This window comes from Callorhinchus milii, unplaced genomic scaffold, assembly GCF_018977255.1.
Source record: "Callorhinchus milii isolate IMCB2004 unplaced genomic scaffold, IMCB_Cmil_1.0 Scaffold3, whole genome shotgun sequence".
NCBI lineage: Eukaryota > Metazoa > Chordata > Chondrichthyes > Chimaeriformes > Callorhinchidae > Callorhinchus > Callorhinchus milii.
This window is the reverse complement of record NW_024704744.1, coordinates 93,867,468-93,895,414: the sequence shown is the minus strand read 5'-3', so window position 1 is coordinate 93,895,414 and position 27,947 is coordinate 93,867,468. Positions and strand designations below refer to the sequence as shown.

Below are 27,947 nucleotides of genomic sequence, written 5' to 3'. Positions count from 1 at the left end.
CCACATAGTGCTCTTTTTACAGAACCTTTTTTATTTGTGAGGCTGAGCAATCATTTAGACAGTGTGATTTGTTTTGCATTGCCTAAATCACTATACAGAGTTGAAATAAGAAACTTCTAATACCTTTTGAAATTAATTGCCTTACCTAGCTTGCATTATCTTCTGGACAGCTTTGCGACCCTGGATTATCCTGAAATAATTTGTAACTGAGCCGGGCAGGTAAGTAGGTAAGTAAGTCCCTAGGAGCTGCTGATAATCTTCAGACTGAATCAAGAATGGCCGACCAGCTACCAGATGAGCGTATGAGGAGAAAAGGTTTAATGATTGAACATGTGTATCTCCTCCCCGATATAAGACTAGATTTTTTTTTGATTACCACATGTATATTTTACTCTTCTCCTCTCCTTAAAATTCCAGTTAAAACATTGAACATGGTATATACTTGATTGCAAAGAATTTTATTTGTGTGATTTTTATCTCCAAATTTAGATTTTTTAAAAACTTTTTTTCCCCCCCCCCATGCCAACAGTTGTAGTTGAAGCTGGTTTGAATTGCTAATCCCACATTGAATTTCAACAATTTTTTTTGTTTTGAGTTATTTTTAAAACAAGTCTGGTCATCCTTGCCTTCATATGTCAACCTCATTCACTTTTTCCATATTGAGTTGATATTCCCTGATTGCCAGATTTACTAGGAAAGGGGTTGTTTAACTGTGGTGATGAAGGAATTGTACACAGGTTTGCTATTTGGCATCCTTTTAAGAAAATACTTTTCAGCCTGTGTGGTAGCACTGTGTCTTGTAGTGCTGTTCCTGTTGGTGCAAAGCAGTTGCTGACTCTGTGATTCAGTTACTTTGCATACTTGGCGTTTCTGTATGTCATCCACCTTTTTGCGGATGCCCAATTAGGATTCCGTCGTTGGAAAGTAGTAGACATCCAGGAGCGCATAACTTTTAGGACTTGAAAGTGCTTTGCAAACAATGACTTCATATGGCTTTCGTGAGTTTTCTTAAACTTCAGACTTCAAACAACTTCTGATTTAATCCAAAGGCAATATGGCAATGTTTAGTTTGTAGCAGCACTTCTATCTTGTGTGCTTTTGAAAGTTAAGAGCAGGTAATAATTGATTAGTGAATTGGCTGGCTGGCTGTTGTGACTGAATGTTTCACAACTACAGATGTATAGGTAAATTACTTTTAATTTGAAAGGGTAAGTCTTTTAAATTTGGGTTGCTTTTGGTATGTGGGTCACCAAACACTGAGAGAATACTCCAGACTTCTTTCAGGTGACCGTGGCCATGATTTGGCAACAAAAGGCTGAATGATTGTCATACAATTGATGCTTTCTGCCCTCTGTACAGTTTGCTGTTCCGATAAATAACACAAACGTTGCTGAACACTAGAAGAGTGTTTCCTTGTACTGGAAGTTATTTGGAGGTTGAGTTTAACACAGGTCTGGGTTTTGTTGGTAACCATATTGGACGATCTGATTATCCTGGACTGCAAAGTGGACCTATGGTGAAGGAAGTACTGAAGTACGAAAGCTAATGGCATCCATGTTGTAATCCTTAGGACAAAGCAGTACTTTTTGTGCTCCAGTCTCAAGATGGTATGATAATTCTTTTATGCATTTAAAAGTCAAAAGTTTAATATTGACTTATCAGTTGTCACTGGAGTATCAAAGGTGTGCATTATTAATGTGGTATTATGGTAAGCTTGTTTTCTTTTCAAAATGAGCTGTTGCAGAAATTCCATTGTAATTTATCTTAAGGTTGTTTGATCCTCATTCAATAAGGTTCCGAATCGCTTGGCAGTACAAGTTTTCATTGTGAAAGTTGTGTGGTAAAACTTGATGCGCTTAATTAACACGAGTAGTTGCGTAGCATCGATTGGGGTGTAAACAGTAACGATGCAAAGCTAAAAACACCTCGGTCCAGTTTGAAATCATTCTACATGTCTTAATTTTTTTTCCAACAGTTGTTTGAAGATCAGACGGAAGTAAATGGAACCTTTATTGCCTGCAGCCTAATTCAGTTTATTTTAAACCTCTCCTTGTGAAATGGATGACAGTTTTAGTTCTTTACTGGGAGTTACTCTGCAGAGGTACAGAGCAACGTGTTAGAATTGGTGAATAGTTTGGTATATTGGCCAAATGTGTTCTGCTTTGAAGCTAAGAAAGTACATTATCCAGGTAATGTTTTATTGTAGTTATTATTCAACATGAAGTAGTTACTTGGAGGACTCCAAAGACCATGCAATATTACATGATTGTGATGTGCAGGTAAGTCACTTTCATGGTGACCCCAGAGTTGTCTGTTTTCTCCTCTACAGGTGTGCTGGTATGAAGGTTTCCAGGAAAAAAATGCTTTTGTTACAGAATACAGAATTAAAAAGTAGATGGGGAAAGAACTCTTTAAAAAGTCCCGTAGTCAATGACATAATTTCCTCATTCTTCCTCTCTCCATTTCCACTATCAGGAAAGGTGCGTAATTGTGTTTGGGTATGATTCCAATGGTTGCCCCTCTTTACTCACCAAACTAGTAACTGCTGGGAGACCGTGCAATTGTAGGTAATATTACAGCTGGGTCCAAATCTTGATTGTGATCAGAAACAACATAGAAACTTGGACATTTCTGCTCTTCCTATCTTAGTAGCACCCTGTGCAGCTTCTCTACCGGTTAGGCCACCGGAAAGAGTAGAAAGCATTATTCAAATGTATTTTGTCAAGACCGATCATTTCATATTTGTCTCACTATGAAGTTGTTTAATCAGTGTGGAGTTGAAGAATCCATGAAGACTTCTAAAGTGGGTAAAACAGAATTTGGTCTGGGAAAGTTCTGTATAAGCAAGCTGTTTCTGTGTACGTAACTGCTGCTGAAGCGTCCAGCGATCTGCATCAGGATCATTGTTGAAGGTCAGAACGGCTTAGTGGCTCATTGGTGGTTTTAGAGAGTTATAATGTCTCTGTAGCAAAAATTTGTGAAAGTCTGAATCTGCAGGCTTTTCCTCCAAGCCTTGCAGCCTTTCTGCTACTCTCGTAAGTCACTGGAAGATATTTGATGATGTGGAACAGTATCTAATTTATGCTGGCACCTCACTGCATGTGGTTGAGATTTGGACCTGAGCAGGATGGAGGCTGGGATGTATATATAATTCATGTATCAGTCTTGTTTGGCAGCAGTTGATATTGAATCATGCCTCTTCTGCTTCATGTTATTTGAAATTGTGTTTTTTAACCATTTCAGATTTTGAAGTGACCTATGTGTAACAATATTTTTTTTCCCCTTCCCCCCCCCCCACCCGATGCGTTTATCAAATTTGAGAGGTTCTGGGCAACATGTTTTAAAGAAAGGGGAACCGATCTGTTAGTATTCTCAGACTTGCAGATATTGATTTCAAATGGTTCCGGTTTCAAATAGAGTTTAATTGGCCAGGAAGTTGTTAGATTTGCTTTGATTATCTTTTGTAGAACTGAATCTGAATTTATTTTGCCCACTTATGTCCTGGCCAAACTTCCTCAAGCTTAGAAAATAACATTATTCAAATTGTGGAAGTTCTTTTTGATTTAAGCTAATACTCCATTGATACTTGTGAAAAGGTAAAGTCCCATCATGACCAAATCTTAGACGGAGATTCTGAAGAGAGTCTTCCAGTCCAAGACATTGACCGTTACATTTATTCAGCCTCTGCATTTGAAGCAAAGCTGTGCAGAAATACTTTTTTAAGAGAAAAAGATTTTTTTTTTTTTTTTAAATCATAGAATCCAGGGAGAGCACTTCCAAGCATGTTCCCAAAATACCTCACAGAAAAGATAATTAATTGGGAGTGAATTCTTTTGGAAACGTTTTGTTTGTGTGGGATGCACAACTATGTCAGGGTTATCTTGACTGGGGTTGGAATTGTATGACTTTCCTCGTGACCTAGAGCTGTAACTTATTATTGTTGTGATGTGTTCTTATCTGTAGGACACACAATAACCTTTGGCAGCCAGAAGTGATGGAGCAGCTCAGCCCACATTTCAGGAGAGCTCATGACATGTTGGAAGTGGAAAAAAATGCAATTCTTGGTAATGTGTATTTTTTTAAAGTGTGACTGCTGAGATTTTGCTTTATAAACCAGCTTTGTGTGGATTGTTGTAAATTCACAGCGCGTTTAGTCATTAGCCTCTTGACTTAATGAAGCAAGACCTTTCTATTTTAAACCTTACAGATATTTTGAATTGGGAATTATCTGTTTCAAGAGCAGATTTTCTTTGCTTGCTTCCACCCGGTCTTTGTGAAGCACTGTAAAACATTCTCCCCATGTGAATGCCATGATACAAGTGCAAATTGTTGCAACTTAATTTGGCAGAAATGGCCACGTCCTTCAGTTGTATTTTAAAGAAATTCTACTCACAAGCTCCAATGTGACACATAATTTAAACCAAGAAAATTCTTCCACGCTCATATTTTGAATAAATCGCTTGTTTGTTGTAAGTGCATTGAAAACTCAGATTCCAACACCATTGTGTGGTTGATAAATTAGTTGTCCATTTTGTCAATAACACTGTACTTATTATTCTGTCGTTCTTTAGTGTTTGTGTAAAAGCGTTTCATTCTAGAAATTGAAATTAATGATTTAAAATTTCAAGGCAATTCACTGCAAGTTGAAATGAGAGATGAGAGGCACAAGGCTATGGCACCACTTGAAAAATGTGTAGCAGCATCAAGTTTGACATTAAACTTTTGTAAGTTGCTGTGACTAGCTTGTACAATAATTAGTAATTTATCATCAAGGTACAAAGTATTTTCTGCTGACCACCACTGTAGGAATTCCCCTGCATACTGAATTTGAATACTTGAAGAACATGAAGATTGCCACCATAAATGACTTTGTAGCTTGATGCCAACTCCCAATGTTACAACTCCTCATTCTTTTTTTGCATAATCAACAATTCAGTTGTTGGTTACATCACAAATGCTAGCTGGGTTCCTCACTTACCCAGAAAATACATGATGTTCATGTCTGTGATTTGAAGATAATGTAAAATGTGCTGGGTATTGTGGTTGACAAAATAATAATAAAAGTTGTATTGCAGCTGTAATCTGGGAATCAAACCGAATAAGTTGTGCTTAAACTGTGGAAGATAACTCAAAGATACAAGTCTGAGCAAATGGATGGTTCTTTGATTGGCTGTATGCAGTTAGTGGCACAAAATGATTACAGGGGAAACAATTTTATTTTGATGTTGATACAAAATTAAGGGTAATGACAAACCAAGGCTAAGCCAGAGAGTGGGAAAAAATAGATGACAAAACACTGTTTAATATAAAATGTGAATCAGTACTTTTTTGGGGAAAATAGAATAAAGAAAATGATTATATCTTAAATGGTAACGTGACTATTTGGCTGTTTTTCAATTTGTTGAGAAACTGGGATCTAGGGATGCAGGTATATCTATGGGCATCAAGATAGAAAAGGCAAATAGGATTCTGACTTGTGTAGTGTCATTGAATGTTAGAATAATAGATTCATATTCGACATGAGTTAGGTCATAATTCGGGTTAGAAGTATATTTAGTTTCTGTTATAGAAAATACATCAGAGCTAAGGCTGAAAAGGTTTGCAAGTGTAGGTTTGCACATATGATACTATGGGTGAGAGGTTATGCTTAAATCTATCTTTCCAAACATTTAACGTTTTACAATATAATTGTAAATTATAGTGTATAATTTTGGTAAATTTGCAAAAAAAAATTCTCAATGAATATTCTTGTAATAGGCATCCCTCAGCCTCTGCTGGATCATGCTGATGCTCCGGTGTACAAATCTGTCCTGGAACGTATGCAAGGATTCTTCTGTACTCTGTATGACAACTGGTAGGAAATCATTTTCTTATTTGTGTATGCTGAGTTTTGACATTTTCTCTTGATAACATTTTGGTTTCCTATTATTCCTGATTTTTAACCGTTTAAAAAAAAAAAAGCATTGCGCTGCACCTGTTCAATTGATAGTCCTTGTTCTGGGCTACCCAGCTGAATATCTTGTGCGTACGAGATCTGTGCGGTTTAGGTCATAGTAATATTTTATGCAGAGCATTTAGTTATGTGCTTATTATACAGACCAAGCTAAATGTTCTGTGGAGCTGGGGGACTGGTGGGTGGGTGGGGGGTAGGAGGGGCAAGAAGAACCAAAACATATTTAATACATTGCCAGTGTGTTTGTTTAGTGGTTCCCAGTAAAGAATTAATATCAATGTTATTTGATTTGAGGCATTTTGTTTTCAAATTTCTCTCATCTGAAAAGGTGCTGCCTCGTGTTAGGGAATATTGTAGCCTGGGTTACTGGGTTCTGTATGACGACATTTCAAGACGACATACTGAATAACAATCAACACTGCAAAATCTTACTCGACTTGTTCACATACCTCTATCTATCCTGTAGTGAATCACTCAGCCCTGGCCTCATGCTATTGGGGGAGAGAGGCTGCTGAAAAATTCTCATTTTCTTAGTTCAATTTTATTTTAAACAAATCAATTTCTACACGTCCCGCATTTGTTCTAACTTTTTTTTCTTGGACAGTTTCCACATTCTTGGCAACGCTGGACCCAGCATGCTTCAAGATTTTTTCAACGTAAACAACTTTGCAGAATCTGTGATCAACTCTGCTTTTGTGAACCTGGAGAACATTGCTGATTACAGGCTGCGCCCAGTGTTGCATATCCTTTATTTTAAACTTTATCTGACGATTAATACATATGGGAGATTAGTCTATCGATACAAAATGTAAATTTGCATAAAATTAGTTTCCTTTACTTTGCATTATGTAATGGCGGCCTGGCTTTATAAGCTATATAGAGATGCTCACTGCTAAAATCAGGCCTTATAGATGTCACTGCTATCAGGGTACATAAAGATTCTCACGGCTGATACACTGTGTGGAGGTGTTCACTGGTAAAATCAGGCTATTGTGAGGTTCTTACTATTACTGCTTTAGTAGGCTATATAGAGGCAATTATTGCGAGTAGATTATACTCCCTCCCTCAGTCCCTTCGCCTTGCCCCCTCTTCACCCCTGCCTATGGCTACCTTGCGCCTCCCCCTGGCTCGGCATTGTTAAGCGTTCTGGGACGCTGTCTGTTGCGGAGGGCACTATATAAACGCAGTTTGTTGTTGTTATAATTGTGTAACGCATATTATATAATTTGACTGCTTCTCCAACACAAGAGAAGCCTTACGTTGCGTTGGTACCTATCATGGGGGGCTGTTGAAATGTGCATGAGGGCAAAAGTTCAATATTTCCCTTAACTATTGTATACGTGTTTTCGTGAAGCCTTTGGTTCAGTCTTGTCCCCCTGAACATTACGAATCTGTGCTGTGCCCAATTCTTGGACCACTGTTCTCCTACTTGCTGCAGGTAAAATATAACCATATGTGCTCCACTTCGATATTTTTAAAATATGCTTTACTTGTCGAATGGTATTAGAATATTTTAAACATCAGGCTTTGTCCCCCTTCTGTTGGTTTGATATTGATTGTTTAATCTCTTCAAACCATTCCTTAGTCAGAATGTTTTTGAAGTAATGTTTTATAAGAGTTTTGTTGTTGCTCAAGATCCTATAAGTCCATGCAATTGTACGTAAGTCAAGGTGTTGCATTGTGTTGGAGTTCAAGCATACTGTGCTGAAATAGGATGTTTAATTACATCTGGAATTGCCCATACAATGCACTAAATTTTGATCTCAGTTATAATCAGTGGCCAGGAAAAGAGATTTCCACAAAGAGAGAAAAAATGTACATACCTTTGATAAATGTATAGGACTTTTGCATTAAGTTTTTTGACTGAAGAAAAAGTAGAAGATGAAGTGGGAAAGCATCGCCCACAAAAATTGCATGGAAACTTGTAATGAAATATGCAGCGGAGAAGAAATGAAAAGCAATTAATCTAAAACATAAACCCATTGTGACCCCCAAAAACGAATCTTGATTAAAATGTGTATTATGGTCCTAAAACATTTCCCTAGCAGTACATTTTCAACTCTGTAGAACTATATGAACCTTTTCATATAAAAATGTTTACTGCATATTTTGTGGTCAACAATATGTTAATAATAATAATAATCCTTGCATTTGATATAGCGCTTTTCACGTCGGGAGGACGTCCCAAAGCGTTTCACAGAACACACTGTAAAGTGAATTGACTGTATATTTGTGGGCGAACGCGGCAGCCAATTGCGCACAGCAATGTCCCACAAACAGTCGTAGATTGAAAATGACCAATTTCTTATTGTTTTTGGTTTTGGAGGGATTATTATTAGGCTCTGTGTGGAGTAAGGAAACTTGCCCAAGGTTTCGCCCTCTGCCTGGAATTGAACTTAGGTCTCTCGCTTGCAAAGCGAGCTACAGGACTCCGTGAAAACAGTAAACCGTAAACAGTAAAAGGTTATTGGAAGCAGATTCAATAACAACTTTCAGATGTTGAATTAAATAGGTACTTGAAAAGCAAAAACTTGCAAGGGGAAAGAGCGGGGGAGTGGGACTGATTGGGTAGCTCTTCCAGCAAAAGTTTGTTTAATTCTGTCGAATTTAATCGAATGACCGCCTTCAGTGCTGTAATATTCAATAATTCTATAAAATTGCTGGGACCCGAAGCGAACTTGCCTGTTCCGTGGGGAAATACTGCCAAGCCGCTCAGCCAGCTATGCCAGGGCTCGAAGTAAACTCGTGATCAGTGGCCCTGAGCTGCGATACTGAGGCACCCCGGGAATTGCAGTTTACATTCTCCTCCCGCGGGCCGGACCTGGATCCACGGGCTGCTTATGCTCCAGCAAGGCAGGCTGGGAATTGTCACTCCTTTTCCCACAGGAACGGGCCTGGATCCGTGGCTCAGACCGACTACAGGTCCCAGGAAGCTTCGTCCACTGCTGTGACAGCTGTGACTTAAGATGTTGCAGAGCAGCGGAAAAATGTCCCCGAGGCACTCAGCCAGCCGCGAAGGATTAATGCTCCCAAGTTGTACACGCTTGAAAGGTTGTGGAAATCTTTAAGCAAACGGATTAAAAACTCTGTTCCAACTTTTTTTAAAAAAAATAGGTCAATAGAATAAAGAGAATAAAATTCTCACATTCATACTACCTCTCCAAAGAAAAATGACTTCAGATTTCCTTATAGGCTTAGAGAGTAGGTTGCAATCCAGTGCAGTAAATACTGGTTCAGTTGAAACTTTCTGAAGGGAATTCAGCAGGGAATTGAGGGATATATATTTGGGGATGAAAAATACATTCACGGAATAAGGCAAACTAACAACTGCTCGCTTTGTTTATATGAACTCAAATCTTATTGACTTTGTATTAACAGGTTCCTGTTATAAATTACTTCTTCTCTTTCCAGAGACTAAGTGCCAAGTGGATTGTCATCAATCAGAGGGGGCTGTTGGAGTAAGTATCAAACTGCATATTGTTTTGAATGTCAAAACTACAGTTACATCAGAATAATGTACATATTGCATTTTTTGTTTAGCTCAGCTCAGTGACAGGCGCAGGCAGAATCCCATCACCAGTCTAAGGTCTCCAAACGAAAGTGTTGAGATTTTCAAATATTTATGGATTCTGTTTGTCTGGTATGAAGTTCCCCAGAGGGAATCGCCCGGCTTGCCTAATCCTGAAGAGCTTAGATTCAGGTTGGTGGGGAGGGGAACTGAAGAGACTGGGGGGAGGAGGAACGATGACCCAAAGTGTAAGTCTTGTGGAGGACTTTAAGAGTAGCGAAGGAACGAGCAAGTCAGAGGGAGTTCCAGAGAGTGGCAGAATGGCTGAAAGCTCACCCATCAAAGGTGGGGCCGATTGGGCAGGAGTGGCCAGGATGTGCGTTGGCTTGCAGTATTACCAGATGCCATATGAGAAAATTCCTCCAGTGGTTGGTCTGCTCCAACAAGTCATCCTAATGAGACGGATTTACTAGTTCATCATTCCAGACACTCTTTGTCTCTCTGGTTTGTTGTCTATTCTTCACTATTAACACCTCTTCTCCCCAGTTTTGTTTCAACCCACCCCCTCTTTTTTTACGCCACTATAACCCCTTTAACCCATCAACTAACACATTCTCTCCTTTGTCTTCTTTGCCTTCCTTGTCCTGCCTCCTCCTCTCAACTTGTCCTTGAAAATCTCCCCCTCCCAACATGCCCCAGTTCTGACGAAGGGTCATGGACCCGAAGCATTGACTCACTTTCCTTTCTCCATAGATGCTGCCTGACCTGCTGAGTGTTCCAGCTCTCTCGGTTTTTGTTTCAGATTTCCAGCCTCTGCAGTATTTTGCGTTTTGTTCAGATTAACTAGTTGTTCATCAGACTTCTGAAGGAATAACATAACATGTAAGAGCAGGAGTAGGCCATTCGGCCCTTCGAGCCTGCCCCGTCATTCAATCATGGCTGATCTTGTAATCTAACTCCAGCTAATACCATAACCCTGCCTTATCCCCATATCCCTTAATCCCTTTTGCAATAAGAAATCTATCTATCTCAGTCTTGAATATATTTAAGAACTGAGCGTCAACAGCCCTTTGGGGTAGCGAGTTCCATACATTCACCACCCTTTGAGTGAAGAAGTTCTTCCTCAACTCAGTGCGAAAGGGCTGGCCTCTGATTTTAAGGTTGTGACCCCTGGTTTTAGTTTCTCCAACCAGGGGAAACAATCTCCCACTGAGAATATAGGCCCAAATTGGTCAGCCTATCCTCGTAACTCATCCCCTTCATCCCTGGTATTAACCTAGTAAATCTGCGCTGCACCCCCTCCAAGGCAAGTACACCCTTCTTTAAATAAGGAGACAAACTGCACACAGTATTCCAGGTGTGGTCTCACCAGGGCCCTATACAGTTGCAGTAAGACTTCCCTACTCTTATACTCTTAATCCTTTCATAATGAATGCTAACATACTGTTCGCATTCCTAATTGTTTGCTGCACCTGCAGACTAACTTTCTGTGATTGGTGTACAAGGACACCCAAGTCCCTCTGGATGCTAACACATTCTAATCTCTCCCCTACTAAAAAAAATCCGCTCTACTATTTTTGCTACCTAGGTGGATGAGTTCGCAGTTCCCTACATTATACTTTATCTGCCACCTACCTGCCCAGTCACCTAACCTATCTATGTCTCGCTGCATTTTTTAATGTCATCCTCTGTGTTGACACTTCCTCCTAGTTTTGTGTCATCCGCAAATTTAGATATATTAACTTCGATGTCCTCATCTAGATCGTTGATGTAGATGGTAAATAGCTGAGGCCCAAGGACTGATCCTTGTGGCACTCCACTAGTCACATCCCGCCAATCTGAAAAGGACCCGTTTATCCCTACTTTTTGTTTCCTACCCGTTAACCATTCCCCAATCCACGTTAATATGCTCCCTCCAATTCCATGGGCCCCTATCTTTTGGACTAACCTTTTATGCGGCACCTTATCGAATGCCTTCTGGAAGTCCAAATAGACCACATCCACTTATCTAGTTTACTCGAAATATCCTCGAATTCCCTTTTGTAAAGCCATGTTGACTTGGCCTAATTATATTGTGCTCCTCTAGATACCGCACTACCACATCCTTAATCAATGATTCTAAAAATTTTCCTATCACTGATGACTTAGACTAACTGGCCTATAGTTCCCCATCTTTTCCTTTCCACCTTTTTTAAATAGTGGTGTGACATTTGCGATCTTCCAATCTATGGGGACTGTTCCAGAATCCAAGGAATTTTGGAAGATCAGACACAAGGCCTCCACTATCTCATAAGCTATCTCTTTTTAAAACCCTGGGGTGCAAGCCATCCGGACCAGGGGATTTGTCACTTTTTAGTGCTAACAGTTTTTCTAGCACCAATTCTCTACTAATGAAAATTTCCCTAAGTTGCTCCCGGTCCTTATCCCCTTGGTGCATCTCTGTTGTTGGCAGACTTGTTGTGTCTTCTCGGGTGAAGACAGATGCAAAGTACCCATTTAGGGACTCTGCCATGTCCTTATCCCCCATTACAACTTCTCCCGTCTCTGACTGAAGTGGACCTACATTTACCCTCACTTGCCTATTCCTCTTAATGTATTTAAAAACTTTTACAATCAGACTTAATGTTCCTAGCGAGCTTACCCCCATACTCCCTTTTCTCGCTCTTAATGAGTGTTTTAGTTTTTTTTTCTAAAACTCTCCCAATCTTCAGATTTGCTGCTTTTCTTGGCAGTTTTATAAGCTTGACATCCACCATGCCCATTTCTGTAATTTACAGCATAATCTGAAGTGGATATGTGCACAGACCAGTTGAAGTGAGAATGATTTAATCACTCACATCAGTTGGTACATAATGCCTTGATGACTCGATGAACATGATGTGTAGATGTGTAAATGTTAATTTAATAGCTCTGACTTGCTGGAACGTAAAGCATGAAATAAGATGAGAACATTCAGCAAAGACATGTCATACCTCATGTTCTCTGTTATGTTTTCTTTCAACTATTTCTACTGTAGTGCAAGTTCAGCTCAAGATTTTTCCCAAAAGTTAAGAGCCCTGAGTTCCTCTCATCCTCCCCGTTCTTTCTGTTTGAGCCCTCTAATGCATGAATGAAGCTTAAAATTGTACATATAATTGCCCTTGTGATCTCATTGCCATTTTCCCCCTCCAGTTGCCTCCCATCCTCTTCCAAGGCTGTGTTTTCCTTCTACTTTATTTGCAAACGAAAGCCTCAAGGTTGATATGGTGTCACATGTGCTTAAGGGCCTTTCATCAGTACCTCTTATGAATGGTGCATTTTATCAGGCTCTGAATTTCCTCACGTGTAGATATTTGATTCATAATTGTTTTGTTTTTAGAGCTGAAAGTGGTGATGCCGAAGAGAATCCGGAATCACAGGAAATGCTGGAGGAACAACTGACTCGCCTCCTGACTCGCGAATCCATTGATCTGATGAGTAAGCATTTGTTTATTGTGTTCCCTTTAATTGGTTCAATTCTATACAGTAGTACATAAAGACAATATTTTAAGCAAAACTTGGCAGAGCAATTTTATACTATTATACTACAGTTAAAGGTAACATCAGTCGTAACTTTATAAATCGTATAATTGCCTAAATTCACGTAAGTTTCCTGGCAAAACCATTTTGGTTTCTTTGCACCACTCGTATTAATCACCTCCTGACTCGTAATGCTGCCCCCCCGCCTTCCGTTACTACCTGTTTGCTTTGAATCGCGGGAAACAATGTCCTAACCCATTGATTCATGCACTTCCCGGCTGGCTTCACTGAATCATGGGAAACATCTTGATCTGTGCTGTAAAGTTTGAGATCCCAACCTGGAAAATATGACAACATATAACGGTGATATCTATCCCGACAAGCAAACTGCTGAAATTTGGGTGAAGCTGCAATCTGCTCCCTTTCAGCAAAACGCCAGATGACAATTGGGTTATAGGTATTAATGGTAGGAGATATTCTTTCTAGACATTTCTATGGTTGTTGTATTCAGCTAGTGGTTGCTTTCTCCCCGCCTTAGATGTCATATAATGGTCATCCAGCTGCTGATATGCAAAATTCTAAGCTCTGTGACTGGCTGCCATGCAAAGTCTTACAATTCTTGGGGGCATTAGGTGCAATTTTCCAATTGTACCTGCTATATATGTATGTGTGTATTTTATGTATTGGAAGCTTGCTACAACCTCACCAAGGAAGAAAATAAGGTCATTTCTTTCAAGTGATTTTAGATTATTATTCTGCAGAACTCTGAAGGAGATTTGCAGTATTATAATAATAATAATACTTGAATTTGATATAGCAACTTGTCATGTCTTTAAGACATCTCATTGCCCTTCACAAAATATACTGTAAAGTGAATTGACTGTACATTTTATGGCCAAAACCTGCAGGCAATTGCGCACAGCAGTGTCCCACAACCAGCCATGGATTAAGTGGCCAGATTGTTATTATTTTATTTTTTGTGTATTGTGTCCTGAATGGAAATGGTGCAAAGAAAGAAAGTGAAAAATATTCTCGAGCACTTTCAGTTAGTGTTTCCTGTAAAAGTATCTTTAATTTCCCTGTAGCCTGTACTAAAATCAGCTCAATCTTTTTTTCAAATAAGTGTTTATTCAGTTTTCAGTATTGTAATTGTGAAAATGTTTTCTAAAAGGCTTTTCTTGTATGCTTGCAGCAGTTTGTTGTTGTGTCAAAAGGGGTCCAGAGCCTTTTTGTGGTGACATGGAAGGTATGTGATTTACAACTTTATTGGAGAGTTAATGTTCTGTTTAAAACAATCATCAATTCTGCAGAAATGACTGTGCACATCAGTCACAGATTGTAAGCTTTTAGTTTTATTTACACTGCAAACGATCAAGGTTGAAGTTGAACTATAGGTGCTTTCTCAAGCCACAAATTAATTCTTAGTTGGCCTTATTCCACTGGTTACGTCTGGCTTAATTTCACTGTGCATTGACTTTGTAAAGCTTGTTGCTCTACAAAGATTTGCAAAGAATCTTCAGCGTGGAAACATGCCATGCAGCCCAACCAGTTCGTGCCAGCGTATATACTCGACAAGAGTCTCCAACCATTCCTTTACTCCCTTCCATTCCCTTCTCTTCTCATCTCCCTCATGTGAAGGTCTAACTTCCTGTTGAATGCATCTTTACTATCTGATTCAATCATTGCTTCAGGCAGTAAGGTTCACAATCTCACTAACCAAACCTTTTACAAACCATCACAGGATCTTTAATATCCACCTGAACAGGCAGATTGCACCTTTAAGGTCTCACCCATTTGACAGTGCCTCTGACAATGTAGTGTCAGCTTGAATTATGAGCTCAGAATCCCATTAAGAATAGACACGATTTTAAGAAGTTTATTTTGGTTTATTTTAAAACTGGCTTATCTGGAGCCATTTAACCTATTGGGTTTGTGCCATACATTATTCTGCAAATTCAGAAGTACTTTGCACTCCTTTCCTGGGAAGTGGTTGGGAATATTAAACTGATTTCTTTGATAGGGAGTCTGGGTATGGAGAGAGAATGTGAGTTTTCAAAATTAAACTTAATTGCAACTTGCGTGGGCCAGGATAGCATATCCCATGATTATTGAATGTATCAGTGAGGGTTGAAGGAGGGAAGGATTGCCTGTTCAAACTATTCATGGTCGTTCTGGTTGGCTTCAGTGACCGAGGGTGGTGAGATTTGTTTGGAATTGTCCTTGACAGTTGCCTTCTTACCGAAAATAACCCATGTGACCCTTTGAAAATAACCTTTTATTTGGGGAAAAATGGTTAAAGGGAGAATATCTGGAGCTTTGCTAAGGTTTATCAAAAGCTTAGTTTAGTGTGAAACCTAGAAACCAGTCAATCCAATCTGCAATTTTAGCTTTAGGTTGTCATCGAGTTGAGAGTTGTATTTACATCCGTTGCATTGGTAAAATAAGTAATTGCTAGTCTGCTAAATGTTTGCTCTTTTATAGATGACGAAATGATGAGCACAAATGATGGTCCACACACTGGAGCCGAAGAACTCACTGAACTTGGGAAAAGTCTCTTGAAATCTGAGGTAGAGTTTTATAGGACATTCACTTGTTTTAGACTGGACAAAATACTTTGATGAGGAGAAGGGAACTCAAGAGATAGGAGAATGAATGTAAGCCAGAGCAGCACCTTTTACTGAACATTTACTACATTTAATGGTGCTATCATGGCACTTTTAGTTTCCATTGCTCACTCTTTTAGAATTGAGTGCTGATTCTGATCATATTGCTTCCCTTCAGATTTTGAATTGAGATTTTTTTTAACAAAAGCAAGTTGTTTCTTTCAGGAATTCTGCAAGACGTTGTTGGTAACTGCTTATAGTGCCATCTCGTGGAATGACACTATAACATGTCAGAGAGCAACACTGCAACTATGTTGGCCACTAATTAAACAGGTGAGAATCTCTGTAGGTCAGTGGTACTGTCGTGTTGTTTGTTATATCAAGACTTTGAATTCATATTAGCTTTGTACCTCCTCCAAAAATGTGATTTCCTGAGAGCTAATCTTTCTCCCAATTTCTCTCTTTCCGCATAGTTACTACTCTTCACGTAATACACCATTTATTGATTAATTGATTACCACTTTTAACATTTGTTCTACATGTTTTTTCATGACTTTGTTGTCTAATGACTTTCAAAGTAGCAATTGGATTTTGTTCAATTTCTGCAATTCTTTCATGCAATTTTTAGCTGTTAGTGTTTCTTTGCTGTTACGGTCATTATTGAAATGGTATTCTTTTCTGTTCAGGTTACACTATCAAACCTACACTCTGATGCAGCCAGTTGGTTTTTGATGAGTGTGCTCAGAGGGTTGCAGATGCATGGACAACATGAAGGCTGCCTTGCTGCACTAGTTAATCTAGCATTCCTGATCTACGAGGCAATGGTATGTAAAGTCTTCTGTGAACAATTTGCATTATAACTGCTGCAGGCACAGTTTTCAAAGTTCTTTTGAACTATCACTAGAAAATACAATTTTTTCACTTAAATGTAGGTGTATGTACACTTGTATAGGACATTATCTATATACAGTGTTCACATACAGGTCAACCCAGTTACAGTGCAACCTTCTTAGTATTTCACAGGCTGCAAAGAAGCACCGAAAAACGGCAGACTTCTGGATTGTCAAATCACCACTGACGTCCTTCCCTGTGCATATGCATTATGTTCAGGAAGTGGCACTGACGTGTCCTTTGAAGTGATGTGCAATGCGCAGAAAGTGACATCAGCAGTGAGTGACCTGATTGGGGAAAACAGCTGGTCAGTGCTGGCAGCCATGTTTACTGGGCTCCGGTATAGTCCATAACAGATACTGTGGATAGTGGATCTTCTGGGTCCACAATAGACGCAACAGGATCACCATGTAATTTGGTAGATCAAAAACTATCAGGGACCTTCAGTTAGTTAATAATGGTACCGGATCATATAAGCAATTGAATTAGTACTAATGCTATTATATCCAGACTGATGGACTATATTAAAAAAATTGATGTCGCCACATTATGGTCACCTCCCCACAACAACTCAGCATCAAGGTTAAGACTGCTGTATATACAAAAAGTTCTGATTTGGTGTGATAGGTTCTTCTGGGTCCACAATAGACGCAACAGGATCACCATGTAATTTGGTAGATCAAAAACTGATTTTTTGGATACTAGTGGAAGATTGTACTTTCAGATGTACTGAAACAAATCTTATTTGAATATTTTCTGTAATTTTAATCTGTTGCCCAGGTATGCAGATTATAAGGTTTTTAAACGTAATGACCCTTAGCAATTGAGAGAGAGAGAATTCAGTAGTTAACATTAGACACCTGTTTTTTTTATTATAATTCAGTCTTTACTTTAATTTCTGTATTGCAGACGTGACTTTTTTGTGGATTCTTTCTTGTAGAGACCACGGCACCCTGATATAAAAACAGTGATGCAGCAGATTCCTCACATCTCTATAGATGCTTTGGAACAGTTTGACCAGAAGCTTTTGAACCCTTCGTCTCATAAAATGGGTGATAAAAGGAGGAAGGATCTCTTCAAGAAACTTCTGTCAGGTTGTATTGGGGTAAGTTCATCGATGGTTTCTAAGCGTTTGTTCCACACGCATCCGTTGCATAAAATTGGGTCGTAACTATAAAAGGATATGTGTGTTAGGTTTGTGTGCACATAGGTATGCATAATTACACATGAATTCAGGTCTTATTTAATGTGAGAATCTACAACTATCCCAGATATTAGGGTATACAGTGTATTAGAACAATAGCATTTCACACCTGAGACTTGGCACAACTGTCCCTGATAAATGGGATCCTACTACAGTAAAAATTGTTGCATTTTGTACATGTATGTGTCAAAACAATTCATAACATTTCAGTAGTGTGATTTTTTTCTCTCTCTTGGTGGAATTGTTTGCCACAATACTGCGAGAAACTCCCTTCTCTTTTCAAGCAGTGCCAAAGGACAGCAACGAGAACGAAATGAATGCCCTTATTTTAAACTTCCTGTAGCTAATTGTGTTGGCTCAAACTGGGAATTTTTGCTGCGCGTTAGGTTTCTTTTGGTCCCAAGCACTCCGTTTGTTTGAGCTGACCACTATAATCCTGAGATCAGGCAACTCTTTTAAGGGGGAAGGTTTCACAGTGCCATAATAATGGAACTTAAATGTCTGTAAGGTTATTGCATGCAGCACAATTTGGTTAGTTCAATGAAGTGGAATGATTAAAACCTTTCTCTTTCCAGAAACCGCTTGGGCAAAAGTTCAAAAAGGAGGTGCATATCAAAAACCTTCCCTCCCTTTTTAAGAAACCAAAACCACAGACCCCACCAACGCCAATCGAAGAGGAGGCAGCAGAAGATAACGGCCTAGCTTCACTATTTGACCCAAGAGTCCAGGACATGTGAAGAGCGAGCGGCTGAATCCAGTTTGCTTCCACTCTTGTTTAAAGGAATAAATGGACCTTTTTGTTGATTTTTTTTAAACTTGTAGTCCGTCTTAGTTACGAAGTGTTCTGCAACATTAGCATAGTGGAAATTAGCATCCATTGGCCAGTGGCAATGTTAAAAATAATTACTCGCCCAAAAATACTTTCACGAAACCAAGATAGCAACTACACTACTACTTTGGTAGCCAGATATTTCGGCTACGTAGCTGATTGACTGCTGACAACAAAGGTAATTAGTGCCCTCTCCAGAACACAATAAAATCTTACCAAGAATGGTTGTGTTGTGCAGTCTATAAAACTTCCAAATACACCTGTGGAAGGTGATACGTGGCAAAGACTTGTGAAACACAATAGTTCTGTTTTTCAGCAATCCGTTTCACAGGCTGTTTGTGCTCTTCGAATTAAACAAAAATCAAATAAAAAAACAGGTTTTGTCAAAATATTTTGTACACCATTGTTAATATTAAACACGCCAAACTAGTTTTTTGAATTTCATCTTCTAATGCATGTCAGGAGAACTAGATCTTTGTGACCTGTTGATGTTATGAATCTTAATTGCATCTTAATCTGATTTGTGTGCATGGGTTCAGACGGGTAACATTTCAGAGGAGAAAATAACAAGCTATTGTTTTGTTTTTAAATGCTAACTTAATTTTAAAGAGCTGATGTAGTACTTACTTCTGTAGTACTTTCAACATAGGTTTGAAGATAAATTTGGAAATTACAGTGCTGGTTTTCTTCCATAAGTCGTTGGAAAAGTTTTGGTAATCGTGTAATAACATTTTAAAGGAGACAGACCTTGCAGTTAAATTAGCTTCAGCGTTTTAATGCCATTTTTCTCTTCGGCTACTCCTACTTTGTCTATTTATTAACTTGCTTTGGTCAGTATATCTTGTAGCTAATGGTTATGGGTGAAGGACATATGTTCTATTTATAATTGCAATTGTCGGAACTGATACGAAATGGCAGTGTTACCTCCAGGTTGCTTTAGATCCTGTCCTCCAGTAAGTCTTAGTGTATCTTTTAAGAGCGAGAAGCAGCGGATAAAGAATCCATTATGATGCTGATAACTGTATCCCACTCCCCGTCTAAACTGAGCATCAGTATCTTGGGGTGGGGAAGGGGAAGGAAATTGTCTTCCTTACTCTACAGTGCTCTGGAACCCGTACAGTAACAATATTGTAGGGTTGTAACAATATTGTAAACTTTACCACTTTGTTTATTTCATAAAAGCTAATGTCGATTAAAGTGTGGTTCTCACAATCTTTTCTCACATGCCCGTGGATGCCTGAAAACCATTTGGTAGACACTTGGAAAAATATTCACTGCAATCAACTAATCGTTCCCTGTTTACATGATGTGTGAAACATTGAAATTAGTTTACCTCTTTGTTTATGAAGATATTGCCAGGAGCTGACTTTGCACTGAACCAGTATCAAATATCTTTTGCGATGTAAGAGAACCAGATTAATGTTCGTTGTCATGAAGGCTTCCATCTATTTTTTAAAGTTTGTGGCCCACATACTTTGAAATAATATCAGTATTTCGCACCCTTTTAGTATGGTGTTATTCAATGATTTAGAAAAGTTCATTGAGCCATTACCTTAAGAACTAGCTGTCATCTTGATTTTCTTTGTTAAAACTAACTTTCAGCTGCATTTTCTGCCTTGTATTGTACATCATTTTTCATTTATACTTTTATTGGGGAATGTTATGGTAATGTTGCATGCTTCCTTAATGGTGTTTCATCTATGAAACTGACTTTAAAACTGGTTGTCAGTAGTTCAATGGCAGAATTGTAGTTTTGTTTGGACAGTGTACCTATTGGGTTGAGCACTACAAAATTAAATGCTATTTCTCATTTTTTAAAATACTTTTTAAAGTCCATTTTTCCTTGGCGAAATTTTTTTGTTGTGGGAACATTTTCATATGGGAATATGAATTGGAAGAAAATATTGTCACTTACTTTGATTTTTATTTCATCAATAAATACATTTTAAAAAGTATGCCAGATGATGAGCTGTTACAGGCCTTGGTGTCAATAAATAACCCGTTGGCTGTGAAATCGAGTGCAGTGTTGATCGGTTGAGACAGCTGCCAACTATCCAATTGAAAAATAGTGGCTGGAATGCTGGAGATTTAAAAATTCACTTTTTTGTAAATGAGTGCAAACTTCACTGTTGCAAAAAGCATCTCATTACGTTGATGGTGATTTGAACCTGTGATCCCAATTTAATTTACACATACAGTGAGTCTGACCGTGCAGGTTAAGTGTTCATCCAATCTGGACATTGCTTCTGATGGTCATTATGGCTCTCCAGACAATGAATTTTGATCTTGACCAGTGCACTTCATATATCTCTCACCAGCCTAACAATACATCTGTCTGTCCCTGAAAAGTCTGCATTCAATTGGCAGTATCTACCACGAGCACAAGTTCATTGCACCTGTTTGCTGGAACAAGCTCATTCTAAAAAGGATTGATGCAAACAACAAAATTTTCACGGCGGGAGGACGTCCCAAAGCGCTGATCAGTCAGGTGTCGGGGCCCAAACATGGGAGAGGGGTGCTGTAGGGGTGAGGAAAGGCAGAGAGGTGGGAGGCTGACCAAAGGCACGGTTGAAGAGAAGGGTCTTGAGACCGGCGTTGAAGGAAGCGAGGGAGGAAGCGAGGCGAAAGGATCGTGGGATGTTCCAGAGCGTGGGGGCAGAGAGGCTGAAAGCCCGGCCATCGATGGTAGGGTGGGTCGGGTAGGTGACATGGAGCAGAATGGAGGCCGCTGAACGGAGGGAGCGGGCAGGTTGGTAGGGAGTCAGCAGGTCAGAGAGGTTGGAGGGGGCGAGGATCTTGAACTTGATCCTCTGGGGGATGGAGTCGGGCGAGGGTGGGGGTGATGGGGTCACACAGCCTGGTGACGAGAGTACACGAGCTGCAGAGTTTTGGATGATCTGCAGTTTGTGAAGGGAAGAGTTGGGAAAGCTGACGAGGAGGGAGTTTCCATAATTGAGCCTTGATGTGACAACATTTGATTTGTTGGGCGATCATTTTGCTGATGTCCAAGCTGAAAGGTATTTTTGTTTCGAAGAAAGTTTGCGTTCAACCTGTTCGAGAATTTGGTAGAACAACTTTATCCTCTGAAGAAATGTTTACTGACCCAAGCAGTGTTCTGAACTGACATGGCCGGGGAGACAGCACAGGATATTTTGAAACAGTCTCATTTTTCAGGGAACGTCCTAAACTAGTTTAACTTTTAACAATTTCTCATTGGTGACTTAATACGGTGAAGTCACGTACCTCAATGAGAAATAGTGTTCTGATCACGAGCATAACGTCAGACCAACAAAATTACATTTGTGTACCGCCTTTCACGTCAGGAGGACGTTTCAAGGCATTGGGCATCATTGCTTCGGACCTGAGCTGGCGGTCAGGATAGGGGAGGCGTCGAGGGCAGGGTGGGGGGGTTTGGAGAAGGAGGGTGACTTAAGGCACAGTTGAAGAGAAGGGTCTGAGACAGGTTTTGAAGGAGGCAAGGGAGGGGGAGAGGCGGATGGACTGCGGGATGGTGTTTCAGAGGGTGGGAGCAGAGTGGAAAAAGGTCCACCTGCCATGGGTGGGGCGGGCGAGGCGGGGTCGTGAAGCAGGCCGGAGCACATTGAGTAGAGTGAGTGGTAGGGGGTTAGAAGATCGCAGACCCACTCAAAAGTGTATGAGAATCCTGAGCCCATCAAATACAGCAGCTAAATTTGTACCAGGCCTTAATTTAAAAAAAGACGATTACAATTAAACCAGAACAAATAATAGCCATTAACGCATTCTTTTGGGTCTTTGTGCAGTTAGAATGGATCAGAAGACGTGTTGATATTGAGGAAGGAGACTGTGGGTGCGAGAATGAAAACAAGAAGTTTAAATTCTGATTAAATTCAACCTTCAAGTTGCAAAGCTTTCTCCTTTGAATCTCATAGCCGAGTTTCTTAATTTATTAAATAGGTTGGAGGGAGGAAAGAATGACTGCGTTTATATATAAAAAAAATACTGCCTACATCACGTGAAATTGTATTTGGGTCAATTGCTACTTGTCACTTCTGTTTACCCCATTGGAGCTGTGGCTTTATAGCTGTTGGTGCCCTCGTTCTCTGAAACTCACACAAAATCTTAGCAGCCAGCCTCGCTCCCTTTTACAAACTTATCTTGCCCTGTGCCTTCGGTCAACATCCTTAAATCCTCCCGAGAGATTAACCAAAAGAAAAAAAAAACCCAAAAACAACAAAAGCTGCAAAGAGGGAAAATACTGCAGACGCTGGAAATAATAATAATAATAATAATCCTTGCATTTGATATAGCGCTTTTCACATCTTCTCGACGTCTCAAAGCGCTTCACAGGATAGACTGTAAAGTGAATTGACTGTATATTTGTGGGCGAACGCGGCAGCCAATTGCGCACAGCAATGTCCCACAAACAGTCGTAGATTGAAAATGACCAATTTATTATTGTTTTTGGTATTGGAGGGATTATTATTAGGCTCTGTGTGGAGTAAGGAAACTTGCCCAAGGTTTCGCCCTCTGCCTGGAATTGATCTCAGGTCTCTCACTTGCAAAGCGAGTGCTCTAACCACTGAGCCACAGGACTCCATGAATCTGAAATATATATGTGTGTGTGTGTATATACATATAAAAGCAGAAGGTGGCCGGGAGCACGCAGCAGGTCGGGCGGCATCTATGGAGAGAGGAAAGCCGGCCAGCGTTTCGGGTCGATGAGCCTTTCGTCGGGACGGATGAAAGGGCCGGTCGTCGACCTGCAAACGTTAGCTCGCTGCCCTCCCGCCGCGGACGCCGCCTGATTAAGCTGCGCCTTGGTTTATCTGCAGCTGCCACCCAATTTGCATTGCACTGGACTGGAGTGCACTGCACTGCACTGGACCTGACACCACAAGTGGCAGATGGAATGATTGACAGGTGGACTGGGAGGGCTGGAGAGGAGGGAGTTGGCGCCTGCGCACAAGGTGGAGCGGAGGCAGAGGCGGAGGGGAGGGGGGGGCGGAGCCTGCGCCGGCGCCTGCGCACAAGGTGGAGCGGAGGCAGAGGTGGGGGAGGGGTGGGGGGGGGCGGAGCCTGCGCCGGCGCCTGCGCACAAGCTGGAGCGGAGGCAGAGGCGGGGGAGGGGGGAGTCTGCGCCTGCGCACAAGGTGGAACGGTGGTGGGAGAGGGGAGGGGGGGGGGTCGAACAGGAAAGCCGGCGCCTGCGCACAAGGTGGAGCGGAGGAGGGAGCCTGCGCCTGCGCACACCCGGACCCCTGCGCTCGAGCGGAGAGAGATAACGGCTGCGAGGGCCGGAGCGGCGCCGCCAACCGCCAACCGCCATGTTACCCCGGAGCCCGCGCTCCGCACCGCCGGCCTCCTGCACCGGGTGAGGGGACACCTGCGCTCAACCCTCCCGCCGACGCTTTTTTTTAAAAAAAAACCGTTCTGCTGTCCCGGTGCCCGGTTCCCGGACCCCGAAACGTACCTCTTTTTTTTATTTGGTTGGGGGCTGTTTTTTTTTAAAAAAAAATTTATTGTATTTTTTTTAATGTATATATATATATATAGAGAGAGAGAGAGTATAATATATTCGGATTTGGTTAGGAAAGCAGCAACAAATCAATCAAAACGGCTGAGAGCGCGTCACCATCACCCGCGCCGGTAAACAGCCACCGGTTATACACACATATAATAATAATAATAACAATAATAATAATCCTCGCATTTGATATAGCGCTTTTCACGTCGGGAGGACGTCCCAAAGCGCTTCACAGAACACACTGTAAAGTGAATTGACTGTATATTTGTGGGCGAACGCGGCAGCCAATGGCGCACAGCAATGTCCCACAAACAGTCGTGGATTGAAAATGACCAATTTATTATTGTTTTTGGTTTTGGAGGGATTATTATTAGGCTCTGTGTGGAGTAAGGAAACTTGCCCAAGGTTTCACCCTCTGCCTGGAATTGAACTCTCTCTCTCTCTCTCCAGAGGGAGGTCTGCTTCACCAGCTGACGCTTAATAATAATAATAATAATAATAATAATAATCCTTGCCTTTGACCCAGCGCCGTACCCACCACGTCTTCGCGACGCCTCGGAGCGCTTCGCGGGATTACGCTGCAAAGTGTCGCGACGGTGTACGGTTGTGGGCGAAGCGCGGCCGCGTCCCACAAACGGCCGCGGATTGAGTGACCCCCTTCCTTCCCCCACCCCCCCCCGCATTTTTTTTGGGGGGGGATTATTACCGCCAGCCCCCCCACCCCACAACACAACACCCCAGAAAAGGCTTGTGACAGCAAATGTGGCACGTCCCGGTTCGCCTCCGTGCTGTTGAGTGGAAACCGGGGTGACGGCGGAGTCTGCCGCCCGCGCCCCCTCTCTCTCTCTCTCTCTCTCTCTCTTACCCGACTGATGGTCTGACAGGTCGTCGCCGACCTGAAAATCCAACGCCAGTTGGTTCCAGGCTTTTGAGCTGACTCAGTGGTCGGACTTGGAGAGGGGGGGGGGGCGAGGTGGTGAGGGTGGGGGGGTGAGGTGGTGGTAGGGGTGGTGGGCGAGGTGGTGGGGGTGGGGGGGGGGCGGCAGACCTGTCAGTCGGACGCAAGGGATGATTCTCACTCGGCTCCTGTTAACCCAACAAGCCGAAGCCCTGGCGACGAGGGTGGAGCTACGACAACAACTTGCACTTATAATAGTGCCCTCCACGCCGCGCAGGGTCTCAGAGCGCTTAACAGCGGCAGAGCCTGACGGAGCGGGGGGGGGGTGGCGGGTGGCGGGTGGGAGACTAAAACTAGTTAAACTAGTTATTTATTTGTTTAAAACTAGTTAAGCAAGCAGCAGGAGGAGAGCTTGCCGCGCGGCGCTTTCAGCGGCATTCTACGTTTTTAACTTTTAAACTCCTGCAGTTAACCCCAGTGCCCACTCTGGGATCTCTAAGCCTTGGCTCTTGCCAACAAAATGACTCGCTAAGCACGGCTGTAAATCACCAGATTCAACCCTGGCTTTTTTCCCCCCTTATGTTAGTTGCTCGTTCGCCGCACTGTTTGTTTACAAATAGAGCCCCACTCTATTTTTTTTGCTTACAAATGCTGTACATATTGTTTATGCGCAGTGTTATTGCAAAAAAAAACGTTGTTGCCAAATTTCTTGTTTGTTTTTCAGTGTACAGTATTCTGACTCCTGTTTAGTTTTAAGCGTCTTGTTGGTTCTGTTTAGATTTGTTGCCGTGTACACTTTATTAAAGAAATCAAATAATTTGTAAATAAATAACAATTTACAAAATATTAACCTGATGTAACGCAAACACATAGCTGACATTTTTGTGAAGCATTTTGTCCCGACTGCTGTGATTGATGTGCTTCTAGTGCTACCTTTTCCACTTTTTGTTATAAGAGTATGAGGATTGTAATGATACCGACATACCCCAACAGGTAACTTTTGTATGTTAACATTTTCCTTGTTCCCACCTTTTCTTTTTCTCTTGTCAGTGGTAGTGTATGATGATCATGGCTGGTGTCTAGTCTTTCACTGTGCTCTGGTGCCAGGAGCTATGAGGTGCGCAAAAACAACACGTTGATGTTCCAATTTCCTTTCACTCATGCTTTTGGCATCCGTTACTCTGAGCACCTGCTCACACGCCTCAGAATAAATATCTTGACATTTGGAGCTCAGAGTAAAGAATCAAACCCATGTCCTAACATTGTGTTAGGACACAACCTAACACCGGGGCTCCACAGTATCCTTTCCCTAATATATTCTTAATTGGGAAATAAGGCAGCATGTTCCCAGAAAATGTGCCATCTCCAGAGCCTATGGCAAAGAAATTACATTTAACAATAAACTCACCAACATAATATGTATTTATATATTTCTTATGAATGAGAATCTTGTGAATCTTAATGAATATGCCAAATTGTTTGAAGATAATGATATGATTGGTCTAGTGTAGGTATTTTAATTCATATTTCCTTTTATTTACATGTATGGTAACAAAAGATTGAGAAGTATTATAATTATAGCCATTACCATACTTAAAAATATCCAAACCAGACTGAGTTCCACATATGTATGCCACCTACACACGGAAATTTCCCTGTATCTTGAATGGAATACACACTCTTGCCCTGGAGGGATATATCTTGCTTACCTAATTCCAGAGAGAATTAAGTGCAGGTTGGCAACTGTCAAGGCTTGGGAATCCTAGAGTGTATGTCGGGATAGTACTAGAGGACTATCCCAACACACGCTCTAGGAGCTGAATGGGAAGAATCCCTGCTCCCAGTGACTGGGGTCTGACCCTCCAAGTTTTGCTAACGAGACTGGTTGGCTGGTGTCTGGCATCAGAAGTGTTCTGTAGTATTGCGAACTGACCTGGCTTCATGAACTGCACTACTTAGACATCCACAGAGGATTGACTCGATTTTAACATTGTGCTGCCAAGCAGGTCACCTTGGAGTGAGCTCAGCTACAAGCAGTCTGCTTTCCTCCTCTTTTCCCTAAGAGTAGGCAGACAGTAAGTGAATCGGATTATATTGTAAACCATCTGTTTCAATTTATTAGTGTGATTCCCAACCCTGATTTGCATTGTGTACTTGAGTTCTGTTTTTGTCACGTGGCAATTTGTGCTGTGTTTAACATAGAACTGAAATCTGAGAGGGTACATTTCTTGCAGGACATTTTTTTGACTCAAACTGTATTTGCCAGTAAAAGTTGTGGTGGTGGATAACAAATATCGTGATTAATTCCGGCAGCGTGTTTGGAAAACTAGCCATTAACTATCTGCATTGACTTCAGATTACATGTTTTGATGCTGGGAAATTAGGATGTCACACAATGTTCCTCTACTTCAATTTAGAGGGCATAAGTGTTTTTATATAACAAACTGCAGTCACAGTCTTCCATTGAAAGTAGCACCTCCATAATCACCTTTATCTCAATGATATGCTTATCTGAGATCCCTCTTAAGATGCTGCGCAAAAGAGAAGCGACCCTTGATTTACCCTAGAGACTGGTTTCCTTGTAAATTGAGGACTAAAGACCAAGCTCGTACTGTACCACTGCCCACTTTCACACATTATGTGGCTCATAATAGGCCTTGTGTTGTTTTTCTAGGGTGGTGGGGGAACAGTTTTAATTCAACCTATTTGGGTGCCTGTCGTTTCAAAAAGCTTTGATATAGGGTTCAATGCCTTTATTTAAAATGAAGGATTGGGTTTGTGTTAGTAGAGAATTGGATATTGTGTTAGTATTTGATGTTGCCTGTTTCTGATGTAGCTCAGAATTGCTGTCATTCCTACTATGTCATTAAGTCGATTGAAATAATAAGGGAATGTGCTGTTAAGTGTGAGGGTATATTCAAGCAAACATATAATTTCTGAGCCAGTTATCTGCGAGTGATAGTTGTACTTTACAATCAGACAAATTTATTCTCAGGCTAGGATTTTTGATCTTTATAATTTTTATCCAATTGTTGGTTTGGAAAACAATTAGGTGAA

General features: G+C 41.0%; 2 protein-coding genes across 6 annotated transcripts in view; both read left to right on the top strand.

Annotated features, from left to right (window-relative positions):
- Window positions 1–20,306, top strand: part of LOC103180784 (exportin-5) — a 48,435-nt gene extending 28,129 nt beyond the window's left edge. Inside the window, exons 21-33 of one of the 3 annotated variants that reach the window (XM_042332980.1) lie at window positions 3,964–4,064; window positions 4,629–4,724; window positions 5,758–5,854; window positions 6,558–6,694; window positions 7,294–7,391; window positions 9,365–9,411; window positions 12,820–12,917; window positions 14,155–14,205; window positions 15,441–15,526; window positions 15,788–15,895; window positions 16,249–16,386; window positions 17,394–17,558; window positions 18,233–20,306. In XM_042332980.1, the coding sequence (XP_042188914.1) occupies window positions 3,964–4,064; window positions 4,629–4,724; window positions 5,758–5,854; window positions 6,558–6,694; window positions 7,294–7,391; window positions 9,365–9,411; window positions 12,820–12,917; window positions 14,155–14,205; window positions 15,441–15,526; window positions 15,788–15,895; window positions 16,249–16,386; window positions 17,394–17,558; window positions 18,233–18,394 (1,384 nt within the window). In that variant the 3' untranslated portion in view covers window positions 18,395–20,306. Of the gene's footprint in view, window positions 1–3,963; window positions 4,065–4,628; window positions 4,725–5,757; window positions 5,855–6,557; window positions 6,695–7,293; window positions 7,392–9,364; window positions 9,412–12,819; window positions 12,918–14,151; window positions 14,206–15,440; window positions 15,527–15,787; window positions 15,896–16,248; window positions 16,387–17,393; window positions 17,559–18,232 lie in introns of all 3 variants that reach the window. The other 2 variants (XM_042332979.1, XM_042332981.1) reach the window with 2 other exon arrangements.
- A 3,380-nt stretch (window positions 20,307–23,686) lies between these two features.
- Window positions 23,687–27,947, top strand: part of clip3 (CAP-GLY domain containing linker protein 3) — a 140,308-nt gene continuing 136,047 nt past the window's right edge. For all 3 annotated transcript variants that reach the window (XM_042332804.1, XM_042332803.1, XM_042332805.1), the window contains exon 1: window positions 23,687–23,839. The gene's annotated coding sequence lies outside the window, so the exon portion shown is untranslated. The remainder of the gene's footprint in view (window positions 23,840–27,947) is intronic.